Source organism: Paramisgurnus dabryanus, chromosome 3, assembly GCF_030506205.2.
Source record: "Paramisgurnus dabryanus chromosome 3, PD_genome_1.1, whole genome shotgun sequence".
NCBI lineage: Eukaryota > Metazoa > Chordata > Actinopteri > Cypriniformes > Cobitidae > Paramisgurnus > Paramisgurnus dabryanus.
In genome coordinates this window covers 19,133,428-19,156,430 of record NC_133339.1, presented here as the reverse complement: position 1 = coordinate 19,156,430, position 23,003 = coordinate 19,133,428, and the positions used below count along the sequence as shown (strand labels likewise).

At 38.4% G+C, this 23,003-nt stretch overlaps 1 protein-coding gene across 2 annotated transcripts in view; it reads right to left on the bottom strand.

Moving 5' to 3' along the window:
- The window catches only part of LOC135768592 (protein shisa-9), an 88,815-nt gene extending 67,153 nt beyond the window's left edge, over nucleotides 1-21,662 (bottom strand). For both annotated transcript variants that reach the window (XM_065277869.2, XM_065277870.2), the window contains exons 1-2: nucleotides 21,326-21,662; nucleotides 19,355-20,410 (exon numbers count right to left, since the gene is read on the bottom strand). In XM_065277869.2, coding sequence (XP_065133941.2) covers nucleotides 19,355-19,902 — 548 coding nt within the window. In that variant the 5' untranslated portion in view covers nucleotides 19,903-20,410; nucleotides 21,326-21,662. The remainder of the gene's footprint in view (nucleotides 1-19,354; nucleotides 20,411-21,325) is intronic.
- Nucleotides 21,663-23,003: the final 1,341 nt, after the last annotated feature.

Genomic DNA, 23,003 nt, shown 5'->3' with positions numbered 1-23,003 from the left:
TTGCAAAAACTCAAGCTATAGCACTATAATGCACTAAAGTACAAACGAAATTAAATTTGTGCTGACTGTGATTTTACTTCATAAACCGAAAGGTTAAACATGGTTAATGCAATAAAACCGCGGTTACTTTTTATGTAAGACTACAATAAAAACATAGGTCATTCAGGCGAAACCTATAGAGGTCAATGTTTTAATAATTGCACACAAAAGACAATCAAGAGAAACACCTCAGGCAGCCTCAATTGCAACAATTTACTAAAAAAGTATCTTATAATGCCGTTCTGGTCTTTGATGCTGATTGGTCAATGGTTTTTCGCAAACAACAATTACTATAAAATCACATTACTACTAGCACTGTATATTACATCATTAACCCTAACTCCAGGTGAGAATAGTTTTTAAAGCGAAAGATAAAAAAATGTAGAAACCAATACATAAAAGTACATCCTAACCCTAACCCCAAGCAACAATTATTTAAAAATAAGAAAAATACAACGAGAAAACAATACATAAAATGACACGAGAAATTTGGGGTAGTGACCATAACAAGGATTTCCATGAGATCATGTTGCTTTGATATTTAATTATTATATATTTTTATTAAACATAAAGGGGTTTAAAGATAAACAGTAGAAGGCATTCGAGTCTCTCGTACTTTAATGCTTACACAAAACTTGGTATAATTCTGACATAATCAGATACTGGTTTTAACTTTTTGTTTATGTCTGCAGGAATGCCACAATCATACAGCAGGACATTTTTATGGAGGAGACTGAAGAAACTCTTAAAATACCCGGAGGCCTGATGCTTTCTGAGCACCCCGGGGTAATAAAACACACGCAGCTTCATCCTTGGGGAGGCGTGTATGGATATTTCGGTGGCAATTGAGAAACCCTCCTGCAGTTGGTACAGCCAACCGAGCACCTCAGTAAGGGTTTGTTTACTACATTAGTGAGGACATCTCATAGATTTCTGTTTATATTTATACCACATAATTTTTATTTATACCATAGTTAAAATGTATCAACTTTTAAGCCAAAAATCATTAGGATATTAAGAAAAGTGAGGATATTTTGTCAATTTTCTACCATAAATATATAAAAATGTATTTAGCATTAGTAATCTGTGTTGCCAATTTGGACAACTTTAAAGGCAATTTTATCAATATTTAGATTTTTTGCATCGTCAGATTCCAGATTTTCAAATAGTTGTATCTCCCTAGAATATTGTCCGGTCCTTACAAACCATACTTAATGAAATTTACCCTTATGACTGGTTTGTTGTCCAGGCTCAGTAGTAGAGGAGAGCGGGGTACAACCTAATGCTTTTTGGCTTTGGCTCTATCATTCAAAAAATATTTAAGTTAGATAAGTAATTTTTTACACAATCAACACACACATCTCTGCTACAAATGAACACTTAAAGTTTGTTTGTGGGACCTACTGTTACCGTACAATTACACCAAAAGTGAAAGGCGTGCAAATGTTACAATTTACACCATACTGTAGGTGGGGTTCATAGTAACAAACAGAGAGTTTGTAGTAACACCGGCTAGAAATTTTGGTTTAAACACAAATGATTCAATAAAATTCTGTCTATATACTAAAGGTGGATATTGTTTATATATCTGCCTATAATAGATAGATCCACACTTTTATCCATCATGAATCCATGATCCTTAATCTAACCATCCTTGTATTATGCATCAATGCATATAAATATATATATATTTTTTTTTAAAGGGCTGCACAATTAAGACAAAAAATCTTTTTGGAAATATTTCCACTGATAGTGTATAAACAGTTATCGTTTTGATGAATAGTATTTATATAGTTTTCATTTTATTATCGTTGTATACCTGAGGCTTAATTGTAACACTGTGTGACAACTAACCCCGCTGTGTAAAAATGATTTCAATCCCAGTAATCAGTTACTAGGAGTTGCTGACATGTTTCAAAATGGTGTTATGTTTTAGGTAACAAGACAGTGATTAAAATAATATAAGGTTGGATTTGGTGACTTACACACCCAACTCCCAAAAACATAAAATGAAGAAATTTACTTCCATGCCTCAAAAATATTCAAGCACTGTATAAATATGTAAAGTGTTACAATTAACCCCGCATTAGTTTGTGCCCAGCTCACCCCTTTATATACACCATATGAATTTAGCTATATAAGCTATTTAAATATAATCTTTAACTACTCTCCACCCAATTTATACTAAATCTGACACCTGCCAAGAACAGTCCGTGCATGTCTGGGTCTTACATCTACAGTACAATATTGACCTTATTAATCTGAAATGAACCAATGGTATTTATATTTTTATGTTTACACTGAGATTCAGTGAATTAGAATTGAACACTTGCAGCATTTAATCAAATCAAAAAATGTCTTTTTTCAGATTCTACTCTTCTATAATCCAATTTGTTATTCAGTTTTTTGCATTAATCTAAATCGAATCTGCTTTCCAAATAGAGCATCCCTTCTGTCAGATTTGTGTATTCTTCCTCTTCTTACTATAGTATCTCAAAATGAAAATATCACTGCAGGCTTCCCCCAGTCCTACACAATCACTCATGTAAATGTCACTAGGACTGTACACACACACACACACACACACACACATACACACACACACGCAGCATTTTCAGAACAGATGAGACCCAGAGGTACTGCTAAATTACTGACGTCACTGGGCTTCATCTAATGTGAATAGGACACACACACACACACACACACACACACACACACACACACACACACACACACACACACACACACACACACACACACACACAGTTTGTACAGCTATTCCTACGTAAATCCTACCCCTTTACCCTAACCCCAACCATTACAACTAAACCCAACCCAAACTAAACCGTAACCCTTAGACAGACCTTTAAAGCAGTGGCGGCGTTTCAAGAAAACCTAGGGTATGGCAAAAATTCTTCGTACAAGAAGGCCATTTAAATAACGAATCTATGAAACCATTATATCCATATGTGTACATACTCCACCAACCTGTATAAAATCATATTATATTTGCACGGATGTACACTACTGACAACAATACGGAAGTATTTGCAATACAAATGAAAAACCAAAATAGAAATCATGGTTGTTTAAAATGCTTTTCAAATGTTGTCATTAACTAAGTGCAACTCCAGCAACAGATAAACTTAAACAAGATAATATCAAAACATACTGTAACATCCCTTCACAAATCTTGTCATGACAGCCGCCAATAAACACTTATAAAAACACAATAAAGACTTTTAATGATGTGATAGAGCACACGTAGTTAACCCAGCCAGCTAACCAAAGACTAAAACACTAAATAAAACTCTTAGTAAAACAGGGCTAAATGCAAAAACAAGTCTTACCTTTTGTCGTCGTGCAGTTTTTATTCCACAAGTCGCCATATTCAAAAACGCGCGCAAATAATTAATACACTTCGACTGGGCTACAATTTCCCAGTGTAAGAACATGTTTATTTATCCACAGAGAACAAATCATATTACGTCTGGAATAATGTATGCAATATGGATTGCGCGAGTGTGGGGGAGAACCGTGAGTCGGTTTGAATGTTAAAACAAAAAACGAAAATAAATTTACTTGCGAAAATAAAGATTATAACAACAGCGGTAATCATGAAACCTCCTGCACAATTCAAGCTGCGCTGCAAGAATGACAGGCTGATGACATCAAAGTACCGCGAGGGTGAGGTGAGAAATCATGGGAAGAGTTTGCTTTCAAACCGCTCTCGCGGCACGTTGATGTCATCCACATGTCGGTTCCTGTATTATAGCATGAAGTCGAGCACACGCGTAAATTATCCATATACGTGATGTACCAATGTTCAGATATGTTCAACTGAAAATATTTAATATTATTTTTAATGAGCTTCATTATAGCCTGTTGATTTCTGGTGTTTTGTCTGACTGCTAGGGTATGGCAACTGCCATACCCTGCCATACGCAAACGCCGCCCCTGCTTTAAAGGAGTGTCAGAAAGTGAGGACCGTCCTCACTTTGCTGTCATCACTTTGATGGTCTTACATAAAAATTGATTCTCACAAAGATAGCTGTACAAGTACACACAAACAAACGTTGTTGACATATGAAGTAAATTTGGTATAAAGTTAATAAAACTTGCTAACTCATCATCAGAGCATCTTATATGCGGTTTACTGAAATAGACTGTGAAATAGAAAGTTTAATATCAAAGACATCGAGAGCGCAGGGAACAGATCAAGTGTTTGTGTATGATACGCTTGCACACTGTTAGGGGTCGAGCACAAGTGGTCAGAGATGAAATGCTTTCAGTGAAATCTGGCAGATGTGTTGGACTATAAATAAATAAATAATAACAAATTTAAAATAAATTCATATTAAATGCCTTTGCAAAATATTTGCTTTTAATGTTTACTGCAGGTTTTGTCAGATGTATTCACTCGTGTGGCTCACGTGTTTATACAGTTTCTCTCTTGTGGCCAACATAGTATGCACTATTATGCATTAATGGAACTGTTTGCATTCTCTGTCAAAGAGAACATCCATAAGATTAGCGGTGTGTGTTCATGGGTTTCTCTTTCTCCCTTCCATGTTATATGTGATACTTAGCTGCGCTTAGCTACACCTGTCAGCTCACATCAGCCCTATGAATATACCGAAATGTCCTCTGCATCACACTTACTGATAAACATTCATAGACTGTATTTGAATGAGCGTACGCTTTCTATGATTGACATTTTCCAAGGTCTCACTCTCTCTTACACACACAAAGGCCAAAAACAAGCAATTCTGTGCAAGGATGCAAATGCATACGGCGATGCATGGTCCCGAATACTTAACGCATGGCCTGACTGTGTACATGAAACAGCTTGCAACTCATTTATGCATTTGTTTCTTTCTCTCTCTTTCTTGAGAACTACTGACATCTTTTATGAAACTGGGTAATGACAAATACTATAAGACATATTTTTGCTGCAGTTATTTGTGAAGGTCATGTTCATTTCATTGAATGATAAAATTGCTGGTTTCATCAAAGCAGATGTTTTATGATTATGTTCAATTAAGGTTGGGCGATTTCAAAGTAAAATATGTTTTGTTTTAAAAGGAACATTTCACAAGACTTTTTAAAGATGTAAAATAACTCTTTGGTGTCTCCAGAGTACATATGAAGAGTTTGGTTCCAAAACCTAATAAACGCCTTTTTTTATTAGCTACCACCAAAATCAGTATTGTATCGGGTCAGTATTAAAAAGTCAATTCTTAATTTTACACAAAATCCGATATCCGCCGTGCTATTCTGTCATCTTTTCTGTCTTTTTTCCAAAATGCGACAAACGTGACTCCTCCTTCTCTGCAGAATGCAATAAATCCGCTCAACAAATCACAGCGCACCATTCCACGCACTGTAAACAATAATGGCGGCGCGTTGAATACACACAGAATCCTAGTTTTCATCATCTACTTCGTTATCAACAAACAAACAAAACAAAATAATACTTTTGATGGCAAACCTCTGTGGCGGAAAAGAAACGTAAGCCATTCGGGGCACTCGGGTGACGGAAAAATGGCTGTTGTTTGTTCTCCCGACAGCATCAAGCTTCTGTCATGCCAACACATTGAGCCCAGGGGACTTTCCATTATTTTACTCAAAGTCAATGAAAATTGAGCAGGACCAAAACATTTTACAGCTGATCGCTGTCAAAAAAGTTCACCGACGACGTCCCAAGGATGACAGCAGCAATGACAATGTTCTTAAAATGACAAAGTAAGTGTTTGATTAATGCCATTAATGTTTATTTTTTAATCAGTGTATACCACTAGTCAACTAAATGAATAAAACATGGCAAAGATGAATGCACATTTATATATTGATTCAATAGATTTATAGCATTTTTTAACATGTCATGGATTTATGGCATTTTGCGAAAAAATAATCATTTTTTATAATAAATCTTTGAAAATCATATTTAATGTTATAATAATCTAAAGATGCTATGTAAAAGTTTGTAACAGAAAATAGTGGATTTCATCTTATTTATTTATTGCTTAAAAATCTTAAAAATGTATTTATTGCGTTTTGAACCAAATGTGAAGTTCTAGCTCAAAAGACTCTCAAACACACTCAAAGAGAGAGAAACGCTGGGTTAAAGCTCCTCACAGACCTGAAGAACAGATCTGTTCTCATTGATTGCCTGTTTTTAAACGGAGCCAAGGGGAATATGGTTATAGATCATTTATTGTAACATGTTAAAATTGCCACTTTGGGTGTGTCCTTCAAAATGCAAATTAACAATTAAACGTGGAAAAAGTCAAATGTTCATGATATGTCCCCTTTAAAACACGCTTTGAAGTCATCTATTTGTGATCTATTTTAAGAAAAAACATAAAAACTGAAAATAAAATTGCTCCTTTAAAGTCACAAATAAATTAAAATTAAAAACGTTTTGGAATATTGTGGCATTTCTTTACAAAAATCTTTTAAAAAAAATCTTGTGACCTCATACATTTTCATCAAAACTGCTAATCTCCTTTTCTCGAAAAGATCTCTCTTCCGGTCAAGAGGAATGACTCGAGCGTGGGGCCTGGGCAGTTAGCAACATGACACAACTTCCAACGATCCAATCAGTTCTCAATGGACAAATTCAAATCCTGCCCTACCTTTTTTTCTCATTTCAAAAGCCGTTTTATTCAGATATACGTCACGACGGGAAAAATAAGACAATCACTACTTCAGTTTCATTGTGACTAAGGCATGTCATGCGATTTTCAATACATCACAATCCATTATGTCATAGCTTACATTGTGTCGTATTCTCATCAAAGAATGGGATTTCTAAAAACTAGGGATTTTTAATGCATCACATATTTAGATGTGTGTGTGTGTCACAAAAAGCCCTTAGGATAGGACAACACAAGAATCTACTCTATAAAGAGCTCTCTCTCTCTCTCTCTCTCTCTCTCTCTCTCTCTCTCTCTCTCTCTCTCTCTCTCTCTCTCTCTCTCTCTCTCTCTCTCTCTCTCTCTCTCTCTCTCTCTCTCTGAGGTTGCGTTCTGATCTTTCTCATATAGATGTTTGTGATCTTGTCCCTGGCGGCTCTCCGTCAGAGAACAAATTTTCTACAGTCCAACTCGTTGTGTTTTATCATGACACATTTCATCATGTCCTTATCAAGACAGGACGACAAACTCTCAAACACACTCAAAGAGAGAGAAACGCTGGGTTAAAGCTCCTCACAGACCTGAAGAACAGATCTGTTCTCATTGATTGCCTGTTTTTAAACGGAGCCAAGGGGAATATCGGGTTTATATACGGCACTTGACTCAAGGGCACTCGCCCTCCCTCTCTCTTCCTCTCTCTATTTGTGTGTGTGTCCTTGTGTTGTTACGTCACGGCAATTCAAGTTTTATTGGTTGCATTGCTTTAGCCGTGAAAATACTTATTAACATCAACAAAGCTGACTTGGCTCAACAGAGAAGTGCATTACATGTCTCTGGATCTCGAACACACACACACACACATAATTTTACACACTGAAACACACTCACACTTTCCAAAGAGATGTCAGAGAGAGGTGAGAAATAAAGAGCTGGATTTAGATAAAACCCTTGAGAGATTTGCGAGTATTTACCAGGGAGACTTCTTAGTGTTGAGCTTTGCACAAGAGATCTCAGAAAGTGCGTGTACTAAAATTAAAGTGTCGAGTTAAGTGTAATTCTGGGTTATTTTTAAAGATAATGCAAAAATAAAACAATGTGAGACTTTATAGGTGATAATCATATTCTGAAAAGAAGTACAGTTCAGTACATTACATTGTATATATGTATATACAGCAAGTTTTCAAAGACAAGTAATATGGAGGATAGGTTGGTTCACACTTAAAGAGAAATTCAGGTCCATTTCTCACACACTCCTAAAAATAAAGTTTAGAGTTACAAAAGGTGCCTTCCCAGACAGCAGATGACTCTAGGCCGGATGCGCACCAGATCTGGACCGGAGCTGCTGACATTGGTGCGTATGCTCCACAAAGTCGTCTGCTGTCTGAGTTAGAAGAACCAATTTTTTTTTTCCTTTTTATAGTCTAAAGCAGGGATTCCCAAAGTGTGGTACGCGCACCCCCAGGGGTACGCGAGCTGCCACCAGGGGGTGCGCGAGAGGAAAAATGTAATGGCGGTCTGTTTCTTTAAGTGGGATTTTTCCATACAATAAATAAATAAAAAAATGAACAGTAAACATTTCCTTTGTAATCGCTTTTATTTTAAATAAAAAACTATAATTAATTAGTTTTTGATAGAAACGTAGAAGACAGCTGCTGTCTTTTTCAACGCACTGCTCTTCTGTTATGCACTGCAGCCGCTATATGGGTGCCAACTCGTTTCATTCATTCCATATATATTATAAATATGCTTAACTGACTGAAATCAGGGAAACTGTCAAGTGTGGGACGTCTTATGATAAAGTTGTTAGTCACGAAGGAGGAGAGGGACCAAGAGAGAGAGACTTTTTTATGGCAAAAATAGAAATAACGAAATGTGACTACAAAGCACTCCTTTGTGCAACATAAAAGTTTTATAGATGTTAAAGGAAAACACCACTGTTTTTTAATACTTTACTATGTTATTACCTAAGCTTAGATGAATTAATACACATCTATCTTTTTTCAATGCATGCACTTTGTACAGGGCCTCGTGAATGTGTTAGCATTTAGCGTAGCCCCATTCATTCCTTAGGATCCAAACAGGGATGAATTTAGAAGCCACCAAACACGTCCATGTTTTCCTTATTTAAAGTTACATGAGCAGTTACATGAGTAAGTATGGTTGCACATAATAAAACTTTTGTTTGGATCCTAAGGAAGTGAATGGGGCTAGGCTAAATGCTAACACATTCAAGAAGCGCTGTACAAAGATTAAAAGTACACGCATTGAAAAAAGATAGGGATGTATTAATTAATCTAAGTTGAGGTAAAAACATAGTAAAATATTGAAAAACTGTGGTGTTTTCCTTTAAAGAAACCATAAATATGCAAAATTATTCGTCTTTGGGATTGTTTTGGACTTTATTTTTTTTAAGTGCACAAAGGTATTATACATCGTGAGAGAGTCAGAACATGGTGCACAAGCAATTTACTCACAGACTATTCTTATGGGGCTTTTTTTGGGTGTTTGTGTCCCACTGTAAGCTTCTATCCTATGCCAAAAGTGATCAAAATATCTCCATTGGCAGTTGGGTTTGGAACAGCATGCAAGCGAGTAAACCGAATATTATTTTTTGGATGAACTAATCTTTTTAATCCTTCAAAAAAATAGGCACTTTCACTTTCCAGTACTGCACAGAATAGTTTTGCATCGAGCCCTCATTCATACATTATCTCGCAGCGTACAGTTTGCTCACTATGTGGGCTATTCAGTCAGTGGCCAACGTAAATGAAATTTTCTGCAAGCAATTTCATCCTAAATCAAGTTAATCAGCTGTTCCAGCAAGCATAGTACGGCCGCACAGTGAATACCAAACGCATCCGCAATAGACGTGTGGTTTGTGCCAAGCACTTCAATTTGGGTCAGTTGTTCTCGAGACTAATGTGCTTGTGGATGAAACACAGGAGTTTTGCTGAGGGCACTTAGGGACCAGGTTAAGTAAACTGAGAGTAAGCCTGATGTGAGATCCATCCATCTACGCACAGGTCCACACATTTATCAGACCTTATGAGGATAAATGTTGCATGTTGGTATTTAATCCACATGAAAAAAAATGCCTCTCTGGTTTTCTGCACAGATGGCTTAACCGGTACTGGAGTTGCAATTAAGGGGGGGATGATGAACCAACAACACCTTTGTCAAGTGTAGGTTTAAAACAACATCAATCCTCCCCCACTGCATCAACCGGCCACCACAGAGATAAATGACCTGAACCTCCATTTGGACCTGCACATCCTTCTATAAAGGTCAGGTTGCACCTGCAAGCTTCATGTCTTTTGGATGAGGGTCTGCTGGAGTGAGGTAGGTCTTTGTTATGAAGCAAAATAGTCAAAATACCAACAAGGTCTTAATTGAATTTCTTTATCGAAACCACTTGAAGTTTCTCCGGGAGACAGATTGTCTATCAGGAAGAAAGAGGAAAGAGCTTTTCTTCCAGTCCTTCTTCCTTAACTGTATTGAGGTTATTTCATTTGAGATGAAAAATATATCCACTACTGAATTTCTCTTTTACTCCCTCTCTCTTTTGTGTCTCTCTCTCTCTCTCTCTCTCTCTCTCTCTCTCTCTCATTGTATTTCCAAAGTCATTAGTTATGTTTTTACAGCTGCCGAGCTGCACTGAGATAAACAATGAAACAAAATAAATGTAAAAAAAAGATCAAATAGTATACATACAGATAAAAAAGGAAAAGTTGCATGTAAGAAAATAACGAAATGAAAAAGAATAAAATCTCTCTCTCTCTTATCAACTGTGATCCTTGCCACTGTGTATGGGATGATTGACAGGTCAGAGATCAAGATAAATATCTCCACAGTCACTATACCCTACGCCCCCTGGTTTCAATCAGGTCGTCTCTTCTTGAGCTCGGCCTTGACAAACCGCCCCCACCCCGCCACCCTGTCATCCCTCTGGAGCAAGAGCGTTCAGGATGAGCGAGCGGCGCTGAGCTTCTGAAATGAGGGATGAGACATAGAGAGAAAGAAAACCACACTCGCTTCTCCCGCGGGGCTTCGGATCTGAGCGGCTCGTTGGTGATACTGATGTCTGCTCCTGTTTTCACTGCTTCTATTTTTTATGGGGGATTAACAGAATATAGGGGAACAATAACTCAGGATCAAGGTGAGAGAGAGTGAGCGAGAGAGAGAGTGAGTGAGAGTGAGCGAGATAGAGAGAGGGGCTAAAGTACTGACTCTGCTGTAACAAATTGTAAATGAGCCATTGATTTCCTATCAGTGTGATTAAGACACAGAGCACGTGCACAAACAAACATCTCACTGTGAAAGCCAACACACCTACTGTATGCCAACACTTTTGCAGCCTTGCACTCCGGAAATTAGCTTTGGCCGGAAGATGTAAAGATATATAGGGCAGGATTTTGGACAAATTAAATTTCATTGTGGATGGGCTACCCAATTAACTATTTACTGACTCTGCTGCATCCAACCACAAATAAAGCGGGAAAAATAAATATTTGACACATCCGCATTTTTATCAGTAAAGGGATTTCTAAGTGAAAAAAATTCCACCAGATGTAGCCATCAAGCCAAATATTGAATTCATACAAAAAAATCAGAACATTTAAGTATACAAGTTGAGTCATAATAAATATAGTGAAATGATACAGGGAATAAGTATTGAACACATGAAGAGAACAAGGTGGCATACAGTAGAAAGCCAGAAGATCACCTGAAATCTATCAGTTTTGAGAGAGAAACCCTGCCCCCTATCAGTACTAATTGATATCAGCTGCTTTAGTCCTAATTGATGGCCTACAAAGGCTTCTCATTACCCAGGAGGCACACAGAAAAGACTTAATGATGGGTAAGAGCAAGAATTCTCTCAAGATCTTTGTAATCTTATCGTTGAAAAGCATTTTGATGGTTATAGGCGCATTTCCAGAATGCTGAATGTTGCCGTGAGCACTGTGGGGACCATTATCTGGAAATGAAAAGTGCATCACTTCACCATAAACTGGCCACGATCAGGTGCTCCACGTAAGATCCCTGTCCAAGGAGTTAAAAAGAATAATCAGGAGAATTCTCCAAGAGCCAAGAACCACTCTGGAAGAACTTCAGGAAGACCTTGCATCAGCAGGTACTGTTGTTTCAAAGAAAACTATAAGCAATGCACTGAACCGCCATGGCATACATGCAGGCTCACCACGCAAGACTCCAGTGCTGAACAAAAAGCATGTTGAGGCTCGGTTAAAGTTTGCTAAAGTGCATTTGGAGAAGCCAGGCTATAGTATGGTCAGATGAAAGCAAAATTGAACTTTTTGGCAGTCATTCTACACACCATGTTTGGAGAAGAAATGCCACAGCCCACCACCCCAAGAACACCATACCAACAGTTAAGTTTGGGGGTGGAAGCATCATGGTTTGGGTCATTTCACTTTATTTATTATGACTCAACTTGTATACTTAAATGTTCTAATTTCTTTGTATGAATTCAATATTTGGCTTGATGGCTAAATCTGGTGGAATTTTTTTGTCAATAGCCCACTTACAAATCTCCTTACAGATGAAAATGCTGATGTGTCAAATACTTATTTTCCCCGCTGTATCAACTAAAGAAATACAAGATTCAGAATTGTAAGGTTTACAAAAACTTGCCATGAAAAATACAGCTAAGAATTGTGAAATACATCAAACTGTGAAAAAATGCCACCGTATTTTTTAAAATGCAAAGTAGTTTACATGCTTCCTGTAAGTTTTCTGGCAGTTTTTTACTGTAAAAACTACAGTTTTTTACAGTGTACAGTTCTCCTCTGCTTCACAAAAATCATTCCGCCATCTCATACAAGCGAACCACTGCACTGTTTTTGATCTTTCTGTGTGCGTACGTTTGCTGTATGAAGTTCAAGGATGGCCTCGGGAAGTTGCTAACACCCGTGACCACCAAACATGAATATTTATGAGGTAATAAAACCCATACACAAATGAATAAATTCACCCAGCCAAACCTTGCTCTAAATGTAATCACTCCTTTCCAAATGCTACTCATCTCCACTAGCCACATCCAAGACATAACATGTACTAGAAAGGTTGTTAAAAAGACCCAGATTCATGGCAACAAATTAGTCTTTGGCATCTAGGGTTTGAAACAGATTGTAAATGAACAGTGTGTGTGCCAGATTTGCTGTTCATTTGCTATTTTACAAGGGGTGGGAAATGAGATGCATTTAAGTGATGTCACACGCTGTGCCCAGGGTGTATTCAATATCGCCCCGTGTTACATAAGATTGCAGGATGGCTGTGTCTGTTTGACCATTACACAGTGGGAAACCACAAACATGCTCTGCGTGCGGTGGAAGCCAACATCAGAACATGCGTAAAAGCACCACAGGTATTTTACGGCTTTCTAAACTAAAGTCAGGGAATTTGATTTACAAACCAAACAGTGTAATAATACTTATTGACAATTGCACATGCTTCCTGAATCAGCATATATTTTTTATCAGAATAAAATGTGTCAGGGCTAAGAAAAGTGTAAAGTTTACAGTAAAGTCCATCCAAAAATGAAAAAATGGAAATTCCTTTTCATATAACGAACTTCATTATAAAATGTAAATTACAAATATTATTAAATCATCTGAAAGCCGCGGTATGCCCAGTTGCCTTTTGACTTCATTTCTAGGCCATCATTTTTTGCTATTAGCCTTTTGCACCTTGTGATATTTAAGTCAAAATGAATTCTCGGCAGAGCAGTACACCACGGTGAAGGGGAATAATCGGCGTCTAATCCCTCTGTAGTCTAGCATCCATCACTGACATCATTGCTCTTGAGCCGAGGGAGGAAGTTTCCTAGAGGAATTGTGACAATCATGGGTGCGGTGGTCCATTTAGTAGCTCTACAAGGCGGTCACCTTTTGAGTCGTCCGCGTGTAACGTGTGGTTAGGTTACCTCACAGAGGCATTGATAGACGGGAACATGCAATGAAACTGCTAATCTCTGATAGCTCTGAGCCCCTGGGCTCCCGGCAGGCCCTCCGAAGCCTCTCAATTCTCAATGAAGCAGAACAAGACATAGAGGATAGATTGTGTGTGCGCTCACGTGTGGGAATGTTTTTTGTATGATTTGTTATCAGATACCGTACCATACATTTGTTATGGTAAGGCACTCCCTTTATGTAATATTACCATGATTTTGGCCATTTTCTATTGTAAAGGAAAGACATGAATAAACATTAAAAGTCAGACTGCTATTGTGTTGCTGTTGGGTAGCTGGATTATGATTTTCCCAAATGCTTCACATGCAATTTGCAAACTCGGGGATCACACATACTGATAAAAAGTCAACCTTGTAATGCACTATTTGGATGAAAGCATCTGACAAAATGCCTAAATGTAAATAAACCCACTGTGGCCAGTCCATGGATGCACCATCAACCCTAAGACTAAGAAAAAATGACGCAACAACAATTTATGCTTTAACCTAACTCCCTAACTCGATGTGATGCAAAACTGGCGACCTGCATAAGCATTAAAGCAAAAAACTAAGTTGACATGAAATGATCACGAAAGGTTAAAGAGACATCACTCTCATATTAGCATATGCATGAATTGTTGTTGATGGAAAATTGCGAGCGGGCAAAGTAATTAGCTACGACTCCTCAGGAGCCAGAAACATGTTTTCAGAACAGAGATAAAAAGCAAAATGGAGTGCAGTTCTATACTGCTTCTCAACTTTATAATCATTCTTAAAATTTTGCTATGCAGACCACGGCAATTTGTAACTACTTTTCTCACCTAACATACCTTGTTGATACAGGACATTAAAAATCTAAACATTTTTGCAGGGTATAAACTGTCCTTGTGACATATGGCACATTTTGCCTTCCATATTTTTCCCATCATCCGCACTTCAAGATTAATTTCCTCTTCATTTCACTGCCAAGCCTGTCAAGAGTTATTCTACATCATTTCATCATATCATCATTTTGCATCTTTTTATAATTTCTGTCTAAAAAACAAAGATAAACACCCTGAAATCTTTCACTTGTGTTGAAAGCATCAGATTTCAGAGTATTCGTGAGGATTGCATGGAAGGACCTGTGATGCAAAACCCTCTAAGTGCATCTGACATGTTTTCTTGTAAATGGACTCTTAAAGGGGACATATCATGAAAATTTGACTTTTCCATGTTTTAGTGCTATATTTGAGTCCCCAGTGCTTCTATCAACCTAGAAAATGTGAAAAAGAACACCACAGTAAATTAGTTTTGATAAACCATTCTCTGCAAGCATGTGAAAAAATAGGTAATTGAAATTCGTCTCCCCTTGTGATGTCAGAAGGGGATAATGCCACTCCTTAATCTGCACTAGCCAACCACGGCACTGCCATTCCATGGACAATCATCATGGAATCGTCAGTTTCAGTAGGGGCAGAACATTGTATGACCCATGTATTTTTGCCATAGGTAGAGCTATATATAGACCAGCAACCTTTGAAACTAGAGAAGATGTGTTGCAGGTTTTTCAGAAAAATAAACCACAAAGCCCCTCAATGTTTTGACCCTGTTTGCCCAGATTCATCACCAAGACTATTCAATGTGATTCCTTCTGGAAAGCTGATATTTACCCATCTGCAGTACTGTACATCCCAAAAACATTCCCTGTAGGATCTTGAAATGAGACTTGTAGGTGACAGGATGTTGAGTTAATGTATGCAAATTTAATTCTCAAAGTAAACTGTATTTAAAACAGAATAAGATGACAATAACATATAAAAAAACTCAACTAACCGACAAGTAAATATAGAATGAAAGTTAACTCTTTTAAGAGAAAACACTTCCCTGCCAATGACAAGTTTTTCCGGCAATCCGTATTTCCGCTATTATACACCAGGGGCCGGTTGCATAAAACTTTAAGACTAGTCTTAAAAGTTAGTCATGAATTTTTTTCTTCAAGACTGATCATTACTGTTTTAAGTGTGTTACATATAAAGGTAGATCGGTCTAATTTAAATCCAAATAATAAGACTGATTAGCCCTAACCAATTGCTAGTTAGTCAGAATCATTCTTAAGACGCAGTTGTAATGTCACGACTATGTTTATGCAATCGGCCACAGGTGGCGCCCTTATCCAACTTATAAACCCCGGAAGTATTTTTCTCTTAAGGCAAACAGTTCAAACTCTGTGTATGTTTTGAGGATCGCTAAATTTGATCTCATCAAATTTCAAAATTTAATTATCTCAGCTTTTTGCTCAAAATTTGGTATTTTTGAAGAAACCTACCCATATTTGAGAGGTGATAAAAAAGAACAAATAAAGTTTCATTTGATATATTGTATGTTTATATTTTTTATTTTTATTTTCTGGAAGGCATTAAACTTTTGTGAAAATCATAAAAAATGCTGGCGCTGGCAACTTTTTTTAAATGCTAGCAGGGAAAGATTAAAATTTGAATTTATGTTCCTGTTAAAGGCCGGGTATACTTTTTTCCGCGGACGCGTGCACGCGCGGCTTTCCAAGTATACTTCACGCGGATGGCCGCGTTGGACAAGTATACTCAATACAAATAGGCTATCAGGGCAGCACTGATTTGCAACATTTACAGTACATAAAAAACAGGATAGATGAAGAAAAGTAGTGGATCTACAAACAATGTTTAAAACAAACAACCATAAAACAAAGAACAGAAAAACATTATGGTGACAAAAATGCTCAACAGCTTTCTGTTCTTGGAAGAAGAGAAAATAAATGAAGAAAAGATGATGGTGTGTGTGCAAATGCTGTCTATTGCCTTTGTGTTATTGTTTATAGTGTAGTGTCCTGTCTCAACATTTCTACGTGCATGCGCTGTCGTACGCGGACTGTCCGCCCGGTCTCAAATTTTAGGCAGCACACGGACAGAGAGTGCGAATGGTTGCTGACCCTCCTGATGACGAAATGCAGATGGCTTGCATACACGGACGTCCTTAGTATACCTTCGACTTTAGGGCTGGGCGATAGTATGACAATAAAAAAAATCCCATATCAGCCAATATTGACAATTATCTTTTTTTCTTTCAAGTTTCCATGTCTAGAATGAACAAAAAGGTTATAATTTCCTATAGTCTTCTTCTCAGCATCTCAATGTGAAGTTTTATTTGGATGTTTATGCAATCCAGACATCAAAGAAACATTAAGGAAGAGCTTCAATTATTGCTAGGAAGTTCGTGTAATACAGCACCACTCAGACTCAACGTACGGCGTTACTTCATAACAACACAAAGACCCTCTCAAACTCCTTGTTTATTTTCTGTAGAGATACTTGGCACATCAAACCGCGAGACTTGTCAGGAGCATAAAAGTAATGCAAGGAGAAAGCAGCGCGTGTCCACATTCGTACCATCGCTGAGCTTTTGGTCGAAAACAATCGGATGCGTCATTTCACACTGAATTGAATTGATTTCGCACACAAACACGAATCCCACTGTTCAGACAATTTCACATAGTTTTCACATACAGAGAAGGTTATTGCTAAAGGTCAAATTATGTTTACATTATTGAAGCAGGACACCTGAGCGACTTGCTGCCACGCTTGGTTTGTTCGGAGCACATTGTGCGCCCAAACAAAAGCGTCATTTCGGTTTTAGACATTTCATCAGTCATTAGTCACTGTTCTGACCTGACTGCTCTGTAAGGTCATTGCCATAGGATGGGCTGTGCGTGCGCATGCGCATTGGATTCAGTATCGGCCCATATTTGTGTCGCCTGAATCTGGCCATGTCGGCCTCATTGAATTTCTCAGAGCTGGTCAATAGACTCTCTTTCCTGTGCCTCTTTATTTAGTCCCAACACATACTAGACATACAATAGATTTATCTTTGGTATCCCTCCGCACACACACACATATATAATTCTGCACGTTTGCCACCCAGGCTTCATTAAATTTTCCTTTGATAAATCGTGCTGAATTGTAACAGACTGGCTACACACTTCACCGACTTGCCCTTCCAGAACTGCCTATGTCATTGTGCGCTAATACGCACACACATATACATTCCCTTTGGGACCATTAGAAACCCAAGTACGTCCTAAACCACAGAAACTTTCCTAAACACATTCATTAATACACCTATGTCGTGCAACTCATAACCCTGCATTTGTATTTGTTTTAATCTGCGGCCAAAATCACCAGACGGCAAATAATCTATCATCCCGTCAATCTCTCACACCCTATCTCGGCCATGGCACGCTTCCAGCCCTTATCAATAGCCCTCATTAAATCATGGTGCTGTGTGTCTGCCACGCCACATTAGGAACGACAGAAAGAAACTCAGACTGACGTCTCCCTCTTCCCACCCCGGAGGACAAAGCTGAGCTTCCCTGCCGCCCAGAGAGACCAAAGTGTCAAGTTTATTTACATTATGATGGTGTTGAGGCTTTTGAAATAGTTGGTTCTTTTTACACGATGTCATACAGGCATAGTCACACACATGATAAAAAAGCAAGACACGTTTAATTGTTCTTCTTTGTAAGGAACTACAGCTGGTAAATCGCACAAAGATCTAATCGAAAAAAATATATCTTAAAAAACGGTTCTCCAATGGAGAACAAAGAACCCCATTCGTGTCAAAAAACATATATAGAAGATAAAGTGTTTACATTCGGGCATTTAGCCGGATCAGATCTGGGGCACTGTTCACTTCCATAGTATTAATCTTGGAAGTCAATGGTGCCCCAGATCTGCTTGGTTACAAACATTTTTCAAAATATTTTCCTTGTAATCAGCAGAACAAAGAATACAGACTTTAGCAGTGTTGGGGAAAGTTACTTTTAAAAGTAATGGATTACTTTGGAAGTTACTCCCCAAAAAAGTAACCAATTTGTGTTTTCATGAAAAGTAATGCTTATGTTACTTTTAAGTTACTTTCGCGTTACTTTTTCTTACTTCGCCGGTGTTTTTTATGACTGAGAAGTTCTGCATTCAGAAATTGTATTTTCCATCGTCAAGCTCTGGTCTGCCATCTCCATTTCTGACTGAAACTGAGTGTGTAATTCTACGTTAATACGTTCAGTTTAATGCAGTATATAGTTTTTTTACATCTAATTAATTAAACTCAAAAGTAACTTGCATTACTTTTTAAAAAAGTTACTAAAATATTAATGTGTACATTTATAAAGTAATGCGTTACTTTAGTCGTTACTTCGGAAAGGTGATATTATTACGTAATGCACGTTACTTGTAATGCGTTACCCCCAACACTGGACTTGAGGCTAAGTAAATTATGACAGAATTTTCATTCTTCGGTGAACTATCCCTTTAAATAATTAAAAAGAGAACAAATGGGGACTGCTTAAAAACCTTGGTGATGTGTCTCCTCTTTCAGTATAAGAAATCTTTGTTGAGATCTCAAAAACGTTGCATGTTATTGCCAGACACCAGTCGACTATGGGCCGGATCCCCACCGGATCTGCGCCTAGTCGTCTGCTGTCTGGGTTGTTATCAAAATGAAGTCTGGATTAAATTCAGTGTCTCAACAAATTTGCCCAAGACCAAATTGTATAATATCTGGTATATGGTATCCACATATCCTTCAAGTCAACTAACGTCTTACGGTTGTATTTTTTTCTTAATTTCAAGAGAAACATCCAAGCATATCTCAGTACGAAAGAGCAAGAGGGCATTAATCAGGGCAATAAAATATTCCTCACCTAGAGCTGGTCATGTCTGTTTGCCCTCCTTGACTTTTCTCCAGACCCAATTTGGTGAAGATCCCGACCAGAACCATGATGGCCACCACTCCACAGATGATGTACACAATCATGTGAGTGCGATCACGATCCGGTTCCTCTTGAACATCCGTAACCGGAGCTGCCGGCTTGCCCGTGTTGGCCCACACAGGTGTGTCGTAGTTCGAGCAGGATGTCTGGTCCAGACTGTGAACCTTAAACTGGCAGCAGAACCTGTAGTAGCAGGAACCACAGCAGAACAGGTAGATTCCCGCGTTGCAGTTAAACGGGGGATCCCATTGACCCATCACATCGTAATAACCCCAACAACGACTCCCGGACGACGGCAATTTGTTGTCTGCCTCCGACACGGGGGTTGCGAGCGTGACCTCCGGGGCGCCGGATGGAGCAACGGTCCGATTGGTCGATTGCGCACCTGCGTTGGCGCCGTTGGATTTCTGGCTGTGAGAAATGCCGCTGAACAAGAGAAGAGCAGTCAGGAGATTTAAAAACACGAGTGAGGTTGCCATTATGAGTTTTTGGTAATCCCACAATGTGTATCCCAGAATGCAACAGTGCAGTGAAGTTTAGTTCATATAACGAAAGTTTAATGCTGACCGGACGAGAGCAAAAAGCTGATACAGGGAACGCGGTCTTCGCAAGGGAAATGAAACAAGGTTGAGAAAGCTTTCCACGCCAGTTCAGCGCACCACACGCTTGCCGCTGTCATCACTATAGAGTGTACCAGAACAAGATTCCTCCACGTTGGACACTCTCCAAATTCAAAAGATAAACAGTTTTGTGACCCAAGAAATATCCAGCAAAGTAATTCAAAACCTAAAAGAGTTAGAATAGAGCCGTATCCATGATCTCTGTCCCACCGAATGTTGCGTAATGCCGGTGAGGAAGAGATCCCTCACAATACAGTTCAGAGATATTCCACAAGTCATTCTCAGCGTCGGACACGCAGAAAAAATATCAGTCGTACAGCTTTCGTTAAAATAATCAAGATGTCTTCCTTCTGCTCATTTCTGTACCCTGCAACAAAACAAACAAACGGTTTTATTCTTCATGCATTTTTGTTTTGTCTTTCTTAAATGAATAAGTAAGATAATAAAAAGGGTCACACTTTATATTACGGTACAGTAGTCACATGTTTCTCCAACTATCAGGGCCAGATCGAACATCATGAACTCTTCTCTACGTCTAAACATTCGGCTGTAGCTCTGTCTGGCACTTTTGATGATGTATTCTCTCTCTCGTTCACAAGACCTTGAAATTTCTCCAGAAAACATTGACGTTGAATGGAGACTTGTACTCAGATATGTTTTTCCTGAGAGAATCTCACATGAAGAGATTTCAACGATGTAACAAAATGTGTTCAGATTTATGTGTGATAGATATTTAAGTATAAGCTGAAACATTTTGTATCTGAATTATGTAAACCAGCTAATCTGAACTATTAAATGTGATACCGATCATCTCACCAGTTTTATTAGAAACAAAGAAACAAAGTTGATACTTAAATTAAACAAAACCAAATACGTTTCTTAAGCAACTCTGACAATTTTCCTCTGGGTCCATTTTGCTTGGGGCCTTTGTATTTTTTGTCATTTTGCTGCTGTTCCCACTCTTTCCCCTTTGTTGTCCTAAATCTACCACACACACACACACACAGAGTCTAAGCATTACTGCCCATGTCTTTTTACTTTGAAACAAGGCACCATAAAAATCACTCGCACGCACTTTAAAAGGCACAACGCCACACCTAACCCAGCTCCCAAAAGCCTGCAAAGCACCTAATCTGATCTCTCTCTACCCCTCTCTTTCTCCATGTGGATACTGCAGAAGCTCAGAGCAGCGTGCAGACATACTGTACTGTACACACGTCTCCGTATGCAACAGATCAGCTTCCTAAAAGATGAAGTGTAGAATCTGAATCCATCAGCTTACCCATACGCTGTTTAGGAAAACAGGCATACTGTATATTGATATATGTATAGGATTGTTATAGATATATCTCTATATGTATGTGTTTTCACTGGAGGCTCTGGAGAAGTTCTCCTCAAAAAACAAAAAAAAGATAGGAACAAGTGATAGTGGATGAGTGAGGAAACCAACTGATGAAAGGTAATATTTATTCTCCGCTTTCATTCTCCGTTCCGGCGCATTCCCGTTTGTCCGATTCCCAGCCTGCCAAGATTCCGTGTTCCAGGGATGCTGCGTTCCCGTGTGGAGTCAGGAAAGAATGATAGTGGCTCACACACTCTCTCTCTCTCTCCCTCTCTCAGTCTCGTGAGCGAATGAGCGTATCTCGACTCCCCCCACCTCTTTTTCTCTCTCTCTCTCTCTCTCTCCTGTCACTGACACCTTTTCCTCTTTTGTCCCATGTTTTTATTCAAAAATATTCCTCTTTTTATTCCTTTTTTATGTTCCCCTTCCTGGTCGAGTTTATTTTTATGCATATCTCTCTTTCTTTTCCTGTTTCCCATCTGTTTCCTTTATTCCCTCCGTTTACCTGCTCTCACCGTCTCCACAACCTGTCATCCGTTTTCTGCCTCAATTATCCATTGCGTCTCTCTCTCTCTCTCTCTCTCTCTCTCTCTCTCTCTCTCTCTCTCTCTCTCTCTCTCTCTCTTTCTGAAAATAAAATCCTGTGGTTCAACAGATGACTGCAGTAGCGTTCACTGAGACAGCAGGACACAGATCTGTGTGTGTGGTTTGTGTACGGAGCTCTTTTAGGGGTTTGGCTAAGATGATGGGCAGAACGCAGCAGGGGATTAAAGGAACGAGGAATCATGGAGAGATGCAAGAGTAGAAGGAAGAACTGAGAAAAGAGATCATTTTAGTGTTGAAGAATAAATGGGTCTTCTTTCATAACAAAACTGATTATTGGTGTTGATGGTACTGAGTAAATGACTTCATGTTTAAGCAAGGTACATGGTTTATTAGCATGCGTGTTGTGTAGGATTTGAATCTATGACCTTGGTGTGTTTCTGCTAGTGTGTGACATCATGCATTGTGACAAAATCTCATTATTGTTTATGTAATTCAGTAAAAAAATTTGTCAGGACACTTTCCACAAGCACTGCTGTCGTGTACACACATGACTATGACCCTGGTTGTAAAAACCAGCTGAAGTCTTCTGTTTTGTGATTTGCTGTTTTCTACATAAAATCATTCTACATAATATAAAGAGCAATCAGTAAACATATACCAAATAATTGAAATGAATTATTGAATTTTGATGCTCCTAATCTCATTATTAGATTATGAAATTTTAACCTGGGTTTTATAGACAATGGTCACAAATGTACTTAATTAGCATAAACAATGTAATGACAATGATATGTTTGGCTGCTCTAATAAAAAATCTGGCTCCGAAAGTCGCTCCCCCCAAAATTGCACTTTTCTTGTATTGTGGTGCCTTAATTAAACAACTGCTTTTATAGACCGTTTCATCTGATGAACGGAAATTGTCACGGTTTTCCATCTGGACAGAACTTAACTTATGGGGCCTAATTTATAAAGCACACAGATTTGATCGTAAGTGCGTGTACGCAAAAATCCGCAAAAAGTCCATTAAAACACTTTTGACGTGTAAAAGTGCTTAGTGCCACTTCAGGGTCTG